The 15843-nt window shown below is 33.4% G+C and overlaps 1 protein-coding gene and 1 long non-coding RNA gene across 2 annotated transcripts; both read left to right on the plus strand.

Moving 5' to 3' along the window:
- The first annotated feature begins 5002 nt into the window (after window positions 1-5002).
- On the plus strand, window positions 5003-5347 carry LOC121752758. The gene has a single exon (XM_042147854.1). The coding sequence runs from the start codon at window positions 5003-5005 to the stop codon at window positions 5345-5347; it is 345 nt and encodes a 114-aa protein (XP_042003788.1).
- A 4595-nt stretch (window positions 5348-9942) lies between these two features.
- On the plus strand, window positions 9943-11268 carry LOC121750750. Its single transcript, XR_006039934.1, has 2 exons — window positions 9943-10077; window positions 11035-11268. It is a non-coding gene; the product is annotated as an uncharacterized LOC121750750 (long non-coding RNA).
- Window positions 11269-15843: the final 4575 nt, after the last annotated feature.

Consider the following 15843-nt stretch of genomic DNA (forward strand, 5'->3'; position numbering starts at 1 on the left):
ATTAAAAGTTCTATAGCCTTTTTCTTCTTTCTCTATCTTTTTTATTAGAATAATGAATTTAGTTTTGTTGTTCACTTTTATTCAAACAATTGAAAGAATAGATGTATTATCTTTTTTTATTTGTTAAAACAATTGAAAAAATATATTTATATACTTCTTGATTATATTCTCAAATAATAAAAAAAATTACTATAAACCTATTTTATCTATTTTACAGCAATTATGTGCACATCTATACAAAACATTTGCAACTCATAAAATATCTATAATTTTTTAAAAATAATTGACAGTTTCCTTAAAGTATTATATCCATAAGGTTTTGTTCTAAAAACTGTCTATAGAGTAGTGATATGTGGCAAGTATCCATTAAGTGTATAAATAGAGAACAAATCTCAGCCACAAGATTAAGAAAATCAATGGCTGATTTTTAGTCATGTAATTTATTGATCCAGATTTTACTTCACTATAAGAATGAATTGGTTCACTATAAGAAGGTGGGGCTAAAATAGTCATTTAACAAATGAAATTGGGTAAAACTTGAATTCATCTCTCATTTCCAAATTCTCCTTTTGCCCGCCACCGCTCTTCTCCTCTTCTCTAAACCTCAAATTCTCATTCAACGCCGATTCACTCCACCGTCGTCGCCGCCTCATTCCGTTTTCCTCAACATCCAATTCTCTCATTCCGTCGTCGAATAATGGGTTCAAATCAGAAAGATTTTTCAAAATGTAAGTTGTCCTACCAATTTTAAATTCATTTTTTATTAACATTTCATTGTACTTCACATGATCTTTCAGAAACAGAGAATAAAGAGGACAAAGAGGAGATAATGATGCTTAGAGTGGGTTAATTAGAGTAAAGAGGACAAATAGAAAGATTTTAGTGAAGTAAAACGTGCTTAGAGTGAAGTATTCCATGGTTGGAGTGAAGTGTTTTTTATCCTTGTTTATAGTGTACTATTTTTTCATCCCAGCGAAGTAAAATGTGCATAGAGTGAAGTATTCCATGGTTAGAGTGATGTGTTTGTGATGCATGCTTATAGTGATCTGTTTTTTCATCTCAGTGAAGTAAAACGTGCTTAGAGTGAAATGTTTCATGCTTAGAGTGAAGTGTTTGTGATCCTTGCTTATAGTGCACTATTTTTTCGGTTCAGTGAAGTAAAATGTGTTTAAAGTGAAGTATTTCATGGTTAGAGTGAAGTGTTTGTAATCTATACTTATAGTGCACTATTTTTTTCATTTCAGTGAAGTAAAACGTGCTTAGAGTGAACTACTCCATGGGTAGAGTGAAGTGTTTGTGATGCACGCTTATAGTGATCTGTTTTTTCATCTCATTGAAGTATATCGTGCTTAGAGTAATGTATTCAATGGTTGGACTGTATAGAGCTTAAAGTGAACTAATAAATGTTAGGAGTGAAGTGTTTTACCTTTGCAGTGAATCAGTTTATGCTTAGAGTGAAGTATACGTTGTATGTCTTATAGTGTTTTGTATTTTCTGATTTCAGTGAAGTGTATAGACCTTAGAGTGAAGTATATGATGATTGTTACTATGGTGAGCTATGGTGAGCGGGAACAAGATTGGAAATGTATTGCCTAAAAGAAGCAGCAAGGGAATACTCCAAAGGCTAAGAGCAAAGAATTGCAACGCATTAATGTTGTCGGAATCAAACCATGAGTCATTGACTAACTTGGCGACTACATCAAAACATTATCATGAATGTAGCAACAACATGGAGATAGGTGTGGAAAAATGATTGTAAACTTCAGGCGTTCATGACCATTAATAAGAAACTGATATGGTTCATAATATGTGTCATTTAGTTCAATATGAAGCTCATCCATTTCAATTAAATTCAATACTATGTGTCTATTTACTTCACTACAGAGCATATTTGCTTCACTATAGAACATATTTACTTCACTGTAATTCACTGTAAAGTTATTATACTTCACTATATGCACAATATACTTCACTGTAGTGAAAAAATAGTAAACTATAAGGCATGTTCAATTTACATCACTATATGCACAATATACTTCACTGAAAATGAAAAAAACAGTAGACTATAAGACATGCACAATATACTTCACTTTATGCTTAATATACTTCACTATATTGCACAATATACTTCACATTATGTTCAATCTATTTAGTTCTCATATGAATACTTGTTAATTATTTAACAAAATATAGTTCACAACTTAAAATTGTGATCTAATAAGTTTTGGTATGAAGTGAACAATTATAGTAGTGAACTAAAACAAGTACGCAGTGAACTATACATATGTAAGAAGTGAACTAAAAACACGTTTGCAACAAAATAAAACTCACTTAACATATACGTATTGAACTAAACACCAGTAAAAATTGAACTAAAAATAAGCTGACAATGAAATAAAACTCACGTTTAGTGGACTAAAACATGTACACGGTGAACTAAAAATGAGTAAGAAGTGAACTAAAAATATGTATATTGTGATGTATATTGTGCTTATAGTGAAATATATTCTGCATGCCTTATAATGTACCCTTTTTTTCATTTCGGTGAAGTATATTGTGCATATAGTGATGTATATTGTGATTATAGTGAAGTATATTCTGCATGCCTTATAATGTATCATTTTTTCATTTCAGTGAAGTATATTGAGCATGTAGTGATGTATATTCTCATATTCTGATTGGTCCGGACTGGTGGTAAATCCCAAGAAATCGACTCTATTTTACCTAAAGGATTTGGCAGCGTCTGGTAAGTAGCAATTCCAGCTTCCTAAATGTGATCTAATTATGTTTTAATGCGAACCCTCTACGATTATCTGATCTTCAGCTTCAGGCTTCGCATCTTCCCCAACGATTATGCCTAAGATCAAAGTAATTTTCGTATGTTTTTGCTATAAAGTCCATTGCAGACGTAATAGACGAGTGAAAATACAGATTAAGTGTTGGATTGATCGAATGTGATCCTTGATTTCGCTATTTAAATTCTAATTTTTAGTTCCAAACAATTTCCACAATCGACAAGCAAGACGACACCATAAACACGTAGATCTCAAACTGACGGCCGAAATATGAAAACTAGGTTAGGTGATTTCAGCCTCGCCTTTAGGTGCGTCGACAATTACAAGTTGTGATCGACGCCTCCAGCTGGGTGGAATATTATTTGGAACCTACTACATCACGTCGGAGATGAAGACGAAGCGGTAGGAGGTTGAAGGGGAGCAGGAAGAGACTGGGGCACAGCCAGTGGGCCACAGAGATGACAGGGGGAAGCAGCTGCGAGAGGCAGCCGGTGGAGGAGGGCGTCGCCTGAGAGGAGGCTGATTTGTGCTCCTCCACCTCCTTCGTAGAGAGAGAGTATGCATGAATGTGGTGTGTATGTCAAAATATGGAACAATGTATTTCCCAAAATACCCCCATGCAATTTTTATTAATAGAAAATGAATACTTAATTTAGTCATTAGATTAAGATAATGAGTAGCTGAGATTTGTTCTCCAGTTATACACTTAACATTAGTTAAACATTGATCACTTGTCGACATATAAGACATTTATATTTAAGAGAACAAAAAGGATTGTTTGGATTTTAAAACTTATATAACTATTTTTCGTACCCCGAATTAAAAATCCTGAATTCGCCACTGCAAGGCATGGTTTGTGAATCACAAATTTATTTCATATCAACATTCTCAACATGGTTCTGTAATTTTCTGCTTCTAGAATCTGTTTTGGAGATGTGTTTGATGGTAGAAAGTTTTTATTAATTGAAATTGGTTCAATTTACAAAATGAGTTTTTAACTCTACTACTTAAAAATATAGGCATGCTAGATAACGATTTTAAGAAACAAAAATACATTCTACACTATTAATGACCACTTTCATAATCAACCTACTAAATGACACTTTAAATATAAATTTAATTAAACTTTGGTGCACCACTGCACCTAGCTACCACAGTCTTTGTCTCAATTTGTTGCTTCAAAACGCCAAGAAGTTCTCTAAACTTGGATTTTTTTTTCCCTCTGTAAGTGCTTTGATGAAGATGTCCAACGCTTCGATCTTTATACTTGCAAATTGTGACTTTGAACTTCTTGTTTTTCAGTGACTTCTCGGATGAAATGATATGTGATGTTGATGTACTATTTTGTTTATGATACCAAGAGGTATCAGCAGAAGAAGACTTGCAATGTGCGAGAGTAGCAATTAAGCGGCAGTTCTCGGGAGTAGCAACGACGGAACCCTAGTTGCGATCCAGGAAATAACCGTCAAAGAAAACCCGAAAATAACTTGTAATTACGTTCAGCTCAATAATTAAACTATATATTGTTAAATAAATACTAATTTTTTAAGTAAATACTATAGTCCATTAAACGCTTTGGAGTATCAATATTTTGGCACGTTCGAGATGGAGGCAGAGTCGAGGTTACGTGGACGGGAACTAATCAAGGTGAAGAGAAGAAAGTGGCTTCTCAATCATCTCTTTATATTCCCATGTTTCATTGTGGGTCGATCCATCGATCCACCATAAGAACTCCGTTATAGATTATGTAGAATATTTTTAGTGAGAAGATTTAGTGGGGGAAGGAATAAAATACTTCTTCCGTCTCATAAAAATAGACATTTTTAGACAACATGATTTTCAATTTATAAAAATGAGATTTATCTATAGAAATAAATAATCAAAAATATAAGTGAATTACTACTCCCTCCGTCTTATAGTAGATGTCACACTTTTCATTTTAGTTTGTCCCACAAAGATATCACATTTCCTCTAGAAAAAGTTCTTTCTCACCTCAATTATAAAATTATATTTTCTCTCACCACTTAACACATAAAATAACATCTCCCAAGTTTGACATCTACGGTGAGACGGATGGAGTACTAATTTTTATAGGATATACTCACATCACATGGAAAGAGTATAAAAGGCCGCATACGACGTCGTAACGAAACAATTGAAGCGGGCACAAAACACCACTCTCTCTGTCTGTCCCTCTCCCTACCATAATGCCGCCGTTGAAGCCATTCGCGACCGCCGCAAGCACTCTCCGATCTCGCCTGACCCATTCGCTTCGTACCCGCGGCGGAGGAGGCGGGCCGAGCCGCTGGACCACTCCTGGACACGAGGAGAGGCCTAAGGGTTTTGCCTTCAACCGTACGCCGGAGCCGGCGGGGCAATCGCGGAAATGGGAGGACTGGGAGCTTCCGTGCTACCTCACCAGCTTCCTCACCATCGTCATTCTCGGAGTGGGCCTCAGCGCTAAGCCCGATCTCACGATCGAGACCTGGGCCCATCACAAAGCCCTAGAACGCCTCGAATTGGAAGCCTCGCAGCGCGCTGATTCTGATTGAAGAAGAAGAAGAAGAAGAAGGTATCTTCTATTTGATGTCGGTGTTTTAGACTCGGATCCTATCAATAATACCGGATTTTCTGGGTTATAATCTTACTTCCGCTTGAATTACATGAAAATTATGAAATTGATTGATGATTAATATGAAATTGAAGTTTCTGGGTTGCTATCTTCTCAATTATTTTCATTCTATTGCTGATTGGATGTGATTATGATTTTATTTTGCCTAAGTTTGTTTCTGGCTATAGTGATACTGTTGGTTGGGTTGCATCATTTTATTTCCGAATGTGAATAATGTTTGATTCAGTCCTCGTAACTTAGAATGGATCAATCAATCCTTGCATTTGATTTTAATTTCTAGTGATGTGAATTTCTCTGAGAAATCTGATTACTATTGGGAAAGGCACACCGAAGGGTTTCTTGTCATTTATGAATGCTACTCTCTGGTTATTTTGAGATATTTAGCATCATTGAGCCATCAGCTTGCAATGTATTGTACTACTATTAATAATCATACTAAGGCTGAGCCTTCTACCCAAGGTCCCAAACTTGAGCAAAAGAAAAGAACCCATTTTTTTGGGTTTTGCAGTGGTTTATCTAGATTCGGGTGTTTCTAGGTGACCTGCTAGATCTTTTTTTCTCAAAATTGTGTATGGCCATGCATTCATCTCTAGGTTGCTTGAGCTTGGTCAGTAGCATCTTCATTTGTGATTCATTTTTTGGACAGTCGTTGTCTTTGTTCAAAGATTGTTTCTATTTGTTACTACTGGTATTGTTGTTGTGTGGACTGTGGAATGACGAAAACTGAATAACCAGAGTGAGTTAGGTTAAACTTTAAATTTAAATAAGGAAGTTGGTTTATTTTTCACCATTAGGCTAGCACTGGGTAGGATCCTAGGTGTGCCTCTGCACATATATCTTGATTCTTTGTTGTGGTATCCCTGTCCAGTGACCTGGAACTGTTTGATATCTTAAACAAAGCTGGACATGATAATGATGTTATTAGTGTCCAAACTTTTGGAAATACATTTTTTGAACTCTATATTTATGAGAATCGAGTATTGCGACCTTTATTAGCATACTTTTTACAAAAGAATTCTTATGTATACAGACACCCATACACACATATATGCATATATATTGGTGCTTCGATGTTATATTGTAGACTTATAATAATTACAATTTTGAATGAAAGTTAAGAACTCCCAATGCTAAATTATAATAACAAAGCAACTTTTATTTTGTGAATCTAACAAATGCTATATAGTAACAATTGAAAGATGGATTAATTAGTAAATATAATACACAAATAATGGTGCAATTAGCAATTTTAACTGAATTTCTTATCTTTTGCAATTTCATGCATACTTTAACTTAGAAATTACATACTTACTACATATTAATGTAAATGACAAAATGTTTGATTTGAGTTTGGAGGGTCCTATCAAATGTTGAGTGTTTCTGTGTAGAGGGGATACCAATTAGGTCATTCTCGGCATTGATGGCCACTAATTGGCTCACGACACCATATTTGAGAGAAATATGGTGTCAGGCAAATTGATTTGAGAGAAATATAGAAGAAATCAGGCCTAAGGTTAGGGTGTTATGATTATTTGATGCCAGGCAAATTGATTTGAGAGAAATATAGAAGACGGGAGTCTAGTTTTCTGGCTGTCGAAAATTAGAGCTTCCACATGAGTAGAACATAGTTCAGAGGAAATCTTGGAGGATTGTGTTAGATATAGAGAGATTAGTTTTAGGATCTCAAGAATAGGATGATATCAGCCTATAATGTTAAGCCTGGCTTGAAATAGTGATGTCTCTGTTTTTTACTTTTCTACTTAATGAAGCTAGTGAAGAATATGGTATTTCTGCTTAATGAGAGTTAGGTAGGTCTCAATTTGGAAAGTTAGACTCTCTGCATAGACTCTCTGGGGAGATGTTAGCATCAGTTGTTCAACAGTTGCTTGGGTTTAACATATTGCATCTAAGTGGCTGTTCGGTTTGTTAGATCAAATAATCATGAGATGTAGTATAGGATTGAGTTGATATTATTTTAGTTAGAGGGGGTGGTTATGACTTATCCCATGATTATCTATCTAAATTGAGTTGTGAGATTTAATATCGTGAACCAAATACAATACAAATTTAATCCTGATATATAATCTTTCTAACTGAACAAATGTCATTCACTGTGATGGGATTTGGTTTCTATATAATTAGATTCGTATTAGATTCAATGCATTGTCAGTTTAGAGGCATATCTGATATTGTGAAGATGAAGATCAAAAAGAGTTGTCAGAGCACGTCTTCATTATAATTAGCCTCTCAATCAATATATGTATCAGTATTAACTATTGTTGGTATAATTCTCTATTCCTCTCGTTAAATTGAATTGTGTTTTACACTGTAGAATATGTTTGTTTTTAATCTGGATCATTCTTAGTTATTGTTGGAAATGGTGGACCACTTGTTAAATTTTTTTAGAGCATCCGCAACGAGCCACCAGCGAGCCCGCTCTCGTTGCGCGGAGTGGATTGGGAGGGCGAGCAAATTGGCGACCCAACACGCCTCTCTTCCCCCCCCCCCCCCCAAAAAAAAACATGATGTCCGCTGGCGTTTAGCAGTGATGCCTACTTGTTGGCCCGTGAGTGAGCAAGTGAGCGTCGTAATTTGACGTTGAAAATATTTTTAAAAAATTGGAAAAAAAAAATTCACTTCAAATATAACCGTTTTTTCCTAAATTTTTATTTTTTTTAATCTTTCAAACTCATCCTAAAATCATCAATGAATACTCCAATCATCGAATTATATTACATGGATATGAGTGGTATGTTACGTGATGTTAAAAATTGGAAATGAAATATTATATGGAATTCACAATCATCATTATGTCTTTCTTTCTAAAGTCAGAAGTGTAGAAATAATGCATGGATTTAGGGAGAGCTCGAGGAGATGCATTCTACAATTCACACGCACCCTATACATATGTGTCAAAGAATCACTCAATTCTTGCTACAAAGTGATCGAATAAGGCAACTCAGAGATAGAACACGGAAAGAACGAAAGAAAAAGGGGAGTGAGATACGAAGCCACAAAAAGTGATGGGCCAGAGAAAATCCACTAAATTACAATTTTGAAGACTTTGAGCATGTGCAATAGCCCCGCTCAACTCGGCGGGTTTTGCGGCGCTATTGCAGAGTCGAGGTTGAGAGGGGCATCAGGTCGTGCGCCCATGGGCGCGGCATTATGCTGCAAAATATGCCTCCGAATTTTAATTTTCTTTTTAAATTTTATCTATTAATTTTTACTCTATAAATGCCCCATATTCATGATAGACGAAATAAGGGTCTTTTAACTATACCTTTTTTTCCTAGTTTGTTTCTTCTTGTACTTTTTTATGCTTTTAATATTATTACTATGTTTTGATACTGTATTTTTAAATTTATGTTATTTTTGCTTTTTTTACTAACTTAGAATCTTGAAAAATGTGTAAAAATGGAGGATTTAGGGACTGTCCGATAAAAATAGAAATTTTGGAGACGTCACATGTTTTAATGTGAAATCTATATATATAAAGTGCCAGTTTTTTTGCCTGCCGCACTGGTTTTGGCGGGGAAATGAGGTTGTTTTATTTTTATTTTTAATTTTTCTTTGGCTTTTTTCATGCATTTTTGTTACTGATTTTGGTATTCTACATTTATGCTTTGAAAATTGCTCTGCCATTAATGATGTTGTCTTGAAAATATGTGTGTTGATGGTGTTGTCTTGGAAATATGTATGTTGCCTTTTTCCAATGCTGGTATTTATATTTTTCTCTTTCTTTGGCAGCTTCAATCTGAAAATATAAATCTATTTTACAACAAGTTAGTAATATAATCACAACCATAGAATGAGATATTTACTTAATAAAGTTGATAAAGCTAATGAATTTCACTTAGATTTATGAAGTTGCTATGCAGAAATGGAATATAGAAACCTAAAGTTAAAGAGTTTATGTTAATTATTCAGTCTATTTCCTATTTTCGAACTGATTATAATATTTTACTTTATGTTTATAAATCTTCTATAACATTAATTTAGGTTTGAGTAGGTGTTATATAGGAGTGATTAATAGAAACTTAATTAATTGTTTTTATTAGTCTTAATGAATATTATACCTTTTGTGTTTATCTAAGGAGATCTTCCAATATTTGTTGTTGAGATGGAGTTGCTCCAGCTTCCCACGCATTCCATGTTACATGTATTCTCTTTGTAACGATTGTGTTCCCTATTTTTTATTTTGATCTTCTTCTCTCTTTTTTGCTGCAGAAAGTGGCTCTTCTTTTTTGCATAGGGTGGCGGCTGATACCTGTAAAACAGTTTATAAATGGATTTTATTTTTTTGTCTTTGTTATTTGGAAGGTCTTTTTCATCATTGTGTCTTTTTTGGAACAATGATTATTTTTTTTAGACTGCGTGCTTACAGTGTTTAGTCCTATAAATACCTTAAGTTGCATATAGATTTGTACCATCATTTGTAGATATCCTCATTCTACACAATCAGCATCTTGAGCAAGTGAAATATGAGTTCTTATTATCTTCTGAACAGAATTCTGAAGATCAAAGATGTCACCTTTCATTAGATTGCTTGATACCTTCATCCCAGATTCTCTAACTCTATCATTAAGGTCCGTTGTGTCCTGGTTTTTGAGTCAAATCCTGCAGACAAATCTGGTAACAGTTACTACGGTATGTTTTGAATGAGAAAACATGTTATTGTGTTTAAATTTCTTTTATGATTATCAGAAATACTTTATGTTCATTTCAGTTTGTTGAAAATTTTTCAGTGTAGAAAGCGAGGACAAATGTTTATTTAATCTTATCTGATACCCATTTTGGTATTTTGGTTTTAGTCTAATTTAGGAATCATGTTTTGATTTATTAAGCAATCTGTTAGTGAAGCAATTTTCTCAATGTACTAATCATTATATTCAATAGTTTATTCAAAACTGATTAGCTATATCTTTGGAATCATGTTCTGCATTTAGGAATCATGTTCTGTATTTTTCTCCATGTACTAATCATTTATGTTTTACAGTTTTGTCAGTTTCCAGTTAAATAAAGGGATTTGAATCCCCTGTTGTGTTGTCCTCCACAGCAGGGGCTGTTGTTCCATACAACTTAATACAACTAAATCTTTAGAAGATGTTCACTGCCTAGAGGTTTAAATTTCAGATTTTGAATGTATTATTATATTTTTCTATATTTTCAATCTGAAGTGAGTTCTCTACATTGTGAATTAGAGTTTATTTCCAATTATTATTCACAAAACATAATTTCAGTTTGTTTTTTTCAAATTATTGGGTTTATAGGTACAGATTTGTTATAGAGATTGGCCAGCTAATTGGGGAGAATCTTAGAAGTTATAGTGGCTGAGAGTGATGTATAAAACTGTAGAATTATGTTTTGTCGATTAGAGTAAATGTCATACTTTTGGCAGGGCTAATCAACAAGATGTTATTATACCTAAGGAGATTGAGGAAAACTTTAGGGACAGAAGAATTTGTTTAAAGTACAATTAAGATATAGTTTGGAATTCTTTATGATCTATCTATACACTGTTAATAAAGTATGCAACATTCCAGAAACTGTGGACAATTATTTGCCTGAAGATATGGAATCACACTGTTCCTTTCATTTTTACAGATGTCTCGAGCAAGCTTTGTTACACCTAATTTGACATCAATTACCAATGATACTCATGCTGAATGGATAGTTGAAGGAACCGTCAAAAGGTGTTAAAGAGTTTGATTCACGTGATGATGTCAATATGTTCAGTCTAACAAGAAGAAAGAGATTGTGGATAACCAATGTGATATTTATTTTGTGTTTCAGTCAATGTTTTTATTTCTATTTATTGTTAGCTTTCTATTTTGTACTTATGAATATGGTTTTTTTATATTTGATGTTGTTGGTTTAGACATCTTTTTGATGGTTATGTTGGATTTCCTTCGATGTGTATTTTTTGTATTGTTGCGTATTTCGTCGCTGCGTTGTTGCCGCCGTGAAAAATTGGAGCAACCGCAGTCAGCAGCTTGATGATTACTCGGTGTCGCCATTTATTCAAGCGGTGGAGACTTTGTCTTCGTAATCGCCGGCTGCGCTCAAATTGAGTTTTGGTTGGTTAGGGTTTGGAAACGGTGGTTGAGTGGCGGCGTGTTTGGGAAGGAGATAAGCTTATGTACCTTTAATTAGTGATGTTAATTATAGTTAAATTTTTTATTATTACGTGATTTAGTTAATTAGTTAATCTGCTTTTATTATGAATTGAGCTTATGTTAGTTTTAAATTTTATTTGAGAGTTGGGCTTATGTTATTTGCTTTTCGGCTGAGTTTCAATTCAGGATTCGAGCCATGTTATTTTTGTAGCCCAATGTGGTTTTATTTAGTTTGGCTCAATTCATATTTATGTAATCAGGTTGTACATTTTTATTTGTACATGTTTTAGTTATTAAATTATTTGCTTATTCTTTTTTTATTTTTATAGTTGGTTGTTATTTTTTACTACATGATTTTTTATGTTTTATACATATTTTTTTAAAATAATTTATCCATTTATTTTTGTTTGCATAATTTTGGGGTATTGGTTATCCTTCTTTTACGTGTTTAATTCTTAGTTTTGCACCTGTTTTTGAAAATATTTGGTTTTAGTCCCCAGAACTAATGAACTTTTTTTATTTTTGGAAATATATGATTTTGTTCGTTTTTTGTTTCTATTATTTATATCTATTATCCGAAAATTTTATTCGGCCGTGCATAGCACGGGTGTTATTAAAAACCTACTATAAAGTACTCCATCTAAAGTTGTTAGAAACCTCCAACAAAAAAGAGTAAATCTTGATTCCAAATATCAAAAGCTTTTTCAAATCCTGTGCAGATTGCCAAAAGCTCTTTCAAATAATGTGAAGATTGAGTCCATCGAAATTATGCAGCAAACAGTAAATTTTGAGCAAAACGAAGATAATTTATTGAAACTGAAATATTTCCTAAAAATGTAAATTAGACATGAAATATTTAAATTTTTTGAAACAATATAAAACAGTGTTGGTATAAATGACAAAATATTTATACAAACTTATATAAATACTAGAGAGTGAATAAAGAATTTAAAAAGTAATGCAACACAACTGAAATTCAATTGAAATAAGAAATGCAACACAACTAAAATATGCCAAAAAAATAACAAAGATAGCACATAGGCAACTTCTCAAAAGAAGTATCTGAAATGGCTCAGATTTTGAAAATGAATTCAATTATGTAGTAAAAGAGTTGATTTTAAAAATTTGTAAAACCAATGTCAAAAGAAGTGTCAAGCCACTAAAATGGTTCATAATTGTTTTAAAAATTAGCAAAAACAATGTTCAAAATGACTTTCCAAGGAAGTGTAGGTTCATTATAAATACCAATTACAAAGAAACGTTAGTAGCATACTACTGCGTAAATGAAAAAATCACCATAAAAAAATTCATTTACCAATCTGCGAAATCAGTATCCATCGACGAAAATCTGACTGCTTAAACTTAGTTTTGGATTGACCGGACAAGATATAGAGATGGAACATCCATTACTGGCGGCAAAAAGTTTTTGAAAACATCTTCTTGCTGTTGGAGTCTTGGAGATGGCGAAGAAGGCAGACGGTGTAAGGAGGAGCTAGGCAGAGGGTTCGATGAGGGTTTTGAAATAGCTAATTCAGAAATTTAAAAGCCAAAGGGGCGAATCAGCCTTCGCATCAGGAGACGAAAGAGTCACGGAGGCCGCTTGGAGCGTTACCTTTTGGGCAGGGTTTGTAGAAATTTAATAGGTGTGTCTGTTGTATTCATGGTTTGGAATGGAGGTTATGTTATCTAGGTGGTAGTGTCCTCACCGTTTTGGAGTGGGTGGAGTTGTTGGCTAGCTGTTGTCGTTTCGGAGTAGGATGGAGCAGATAGAGAGCTAGGGTTTGACCAAATCGAAACGGTGTTACTCGCCGACTCATCCACCGTTTCGCCACCTTACCCATCGTGTCTCATATCGCGTCAGCGGTGACTGAGAGTGGTGAGGAGTCGTCGCATCGCCGTTAACATTTGGTGAAGGCAGAGAGATTAGGGTTTCGTCGGTGGGCGGCGCACCAAATGAGAGAATTTGGTATTTATATGGTCTATTTTATATTTAAGTATTCCTAATGTAATTTAATTATCATATTTAATTAAGAGAAATAGTCTAGGTCATAAGTTATAATCATATTTCATTTAATTGTTGTATTGAACTAATTTAAATCATCTATTCATTGGGCTTACATTTATTTGTTTTGGGTCATTTTAATGTGGCAATGAAATTTGGATGCCTGTATTAAATATTAATATACGTATACATTGGGCCAAATTTTCATTTTATTTGCAGCCCATTATTGTTATATCTAAAAAATTATATTCTTTGGTGACGTAATTTTGTCTAAATATAATTGCTTTGTAAATTTCTAATTTTTCCCTATTTTCGATTTGTTTCTATTATTCAAATATAACAATTTAAGTATTTGTAATTTATTTCTATTCTATTAATATTAAGTTTTAATTTTTTAGCTGATGTGGGTGGATTTATTGAGAGTCCCCTAATTATAAATGGAGACGTTGTTAAGTAACATAGTTTGTGTAATTTGAGTGAAAGCAATTTGGATTTGTCGAATTTGATTCAAGGTGAGGTTATTTTGCCCATTTTCATTTTTATTTCAATGTTTAACTTATTTAATATTATATTTTCAATGGTGGCAGATTCTTTTGTCTGCGTTGTATGCAGTGACGATTAATAAGAGCCAATTTCAAATGATTTCTCATGTTGAACTGTTTATGAGAAAACCTGTCTTTAGTTATGGACAACTCTATATTGTTGTATCAAGAGTCACAAGTCGTGAAGGTTTTAAGATTTTAGTTTTGGGGATGAGAATGACAGTAGAAGTGATTCTACTCTTAATGTTGTTTACAAAGAAGTCTTTCAAAATGTATGAATTACTGGAGTCAGAGAGAAGTTTGTAACGATTTTGTTGAGAAGATGTTTGAATTCTATGTTTTGTTCATCGAATTTATAATGAACTATTTATTTTTTAAAATAATTTTATTTATTTACTTTGTTATTTAGTATTTCTCAATCCTTTGTTTGTATATCCTATTCTATTTCTATTTCTATTTCTTTCCCTCATATCCTTTCGTTACAGTGAATTGATAGATTGACAGATGTAGAAATAGAAGTATGTTTTTTAAATCTTTACTCCCTCCGTCCCACAAAGGGAGGGAGTATAATCTTATGAATACAATATTTAAATAGTTTGTATAATTCTTTGTGGGACGGAGGGAGTATAATCTTATGAATACAATATTTAAATAGTTTCTATTCTTGATTTGCAATAATTTTTTACATTTCTTCTATATATTCTTTATTTTGATTTAATTCATTTTAAATATATTTTTCTAAAATCATTTGGCCCGTGCATAGTACGAGTGGTAACACTAGTTAGTAAAGTATGAGAGATGTTAAAAGAAAAAATATTTGAAGTATTGTTAGTGGAGAATGAAACTTAGTTTATAAGAAAGAAAAGACTAACTAAAAATAGAAAGATGTTATTTTTATGAGACAAACTAAAATGAAAAAAGAAAATTATTTTATGAAACGGATAAAATACATTAAAAAAAATAAAAGAAGACTTAGCATTCTAATTTACTCTCTTACCAAAACTACAAGTAAAACCAAACGTTTAAAAATCCTGTATCGAATGATTTTCCGAAATAAGAGTTTATTAACCTTGATCACATGAATATACTTTTTCCACGTCAACAATCACGTGCGCCCGCCTTAGAGCATCCGCAATAGCAGACGTTGGGGCGAACGTCCGCTATTGCGTCAAAAATGACGGACGCGGACGTCCAAATTTTTTATTTTTATTCTTTTAAACTTTATATATACGGCTCGTTGCACACTCTATATATACGATTTTTAAAAAACTCTAACGCATGTATTATCGTCGAAAATGAAGGCCTAAAATAAAAACATATCATACCGTTGGGCCGGGGCACTCCGCGCCCCTGGACCCCCTGACTCGCTGACCGGGCAGCGAGACCCCGTTCGGCTAGCGGCAAATTATACAGATTCAATGCATAACATGTACTTTGTTTGAATAGTATTTTGGTTTGTGATGTTTTTTTGTGATCTATGTATTTTTTTTAATTTAAATATGCATGCTTTTTTTTTTGAAATAAAATGGTGGCATTTTTCCGTATTCGTGTCGAAATTTTAATTCTGTACAATTGCATATTTGTGAATTTTGATTATTGTGGATGTCCGCCAAAATATCCTTGAGGATGTCCGTTATTATGGAGTGAGATATCCTTATGACGTGACAGTACTATCGGATGTCCTTATGATGGATGTCCGCGGGGGACATCCGTCCCTATTATGGATGCTCTTATTTTGATATTCGAAAACAAA

Source organism: Salvia splendens, chromosome 10, assembly GCF_004379255.2.
Source record: "Salvia splendens isolate huo1 chromosome 10, SspV2, whole genome shotgun sequence".
Lineage (NCBI taxonomy): Eukaryota > Viridiplantae > Streptophyta > Magnoliopsida > Lamiales > Lamiaceae > Salvia > Salvia splendens.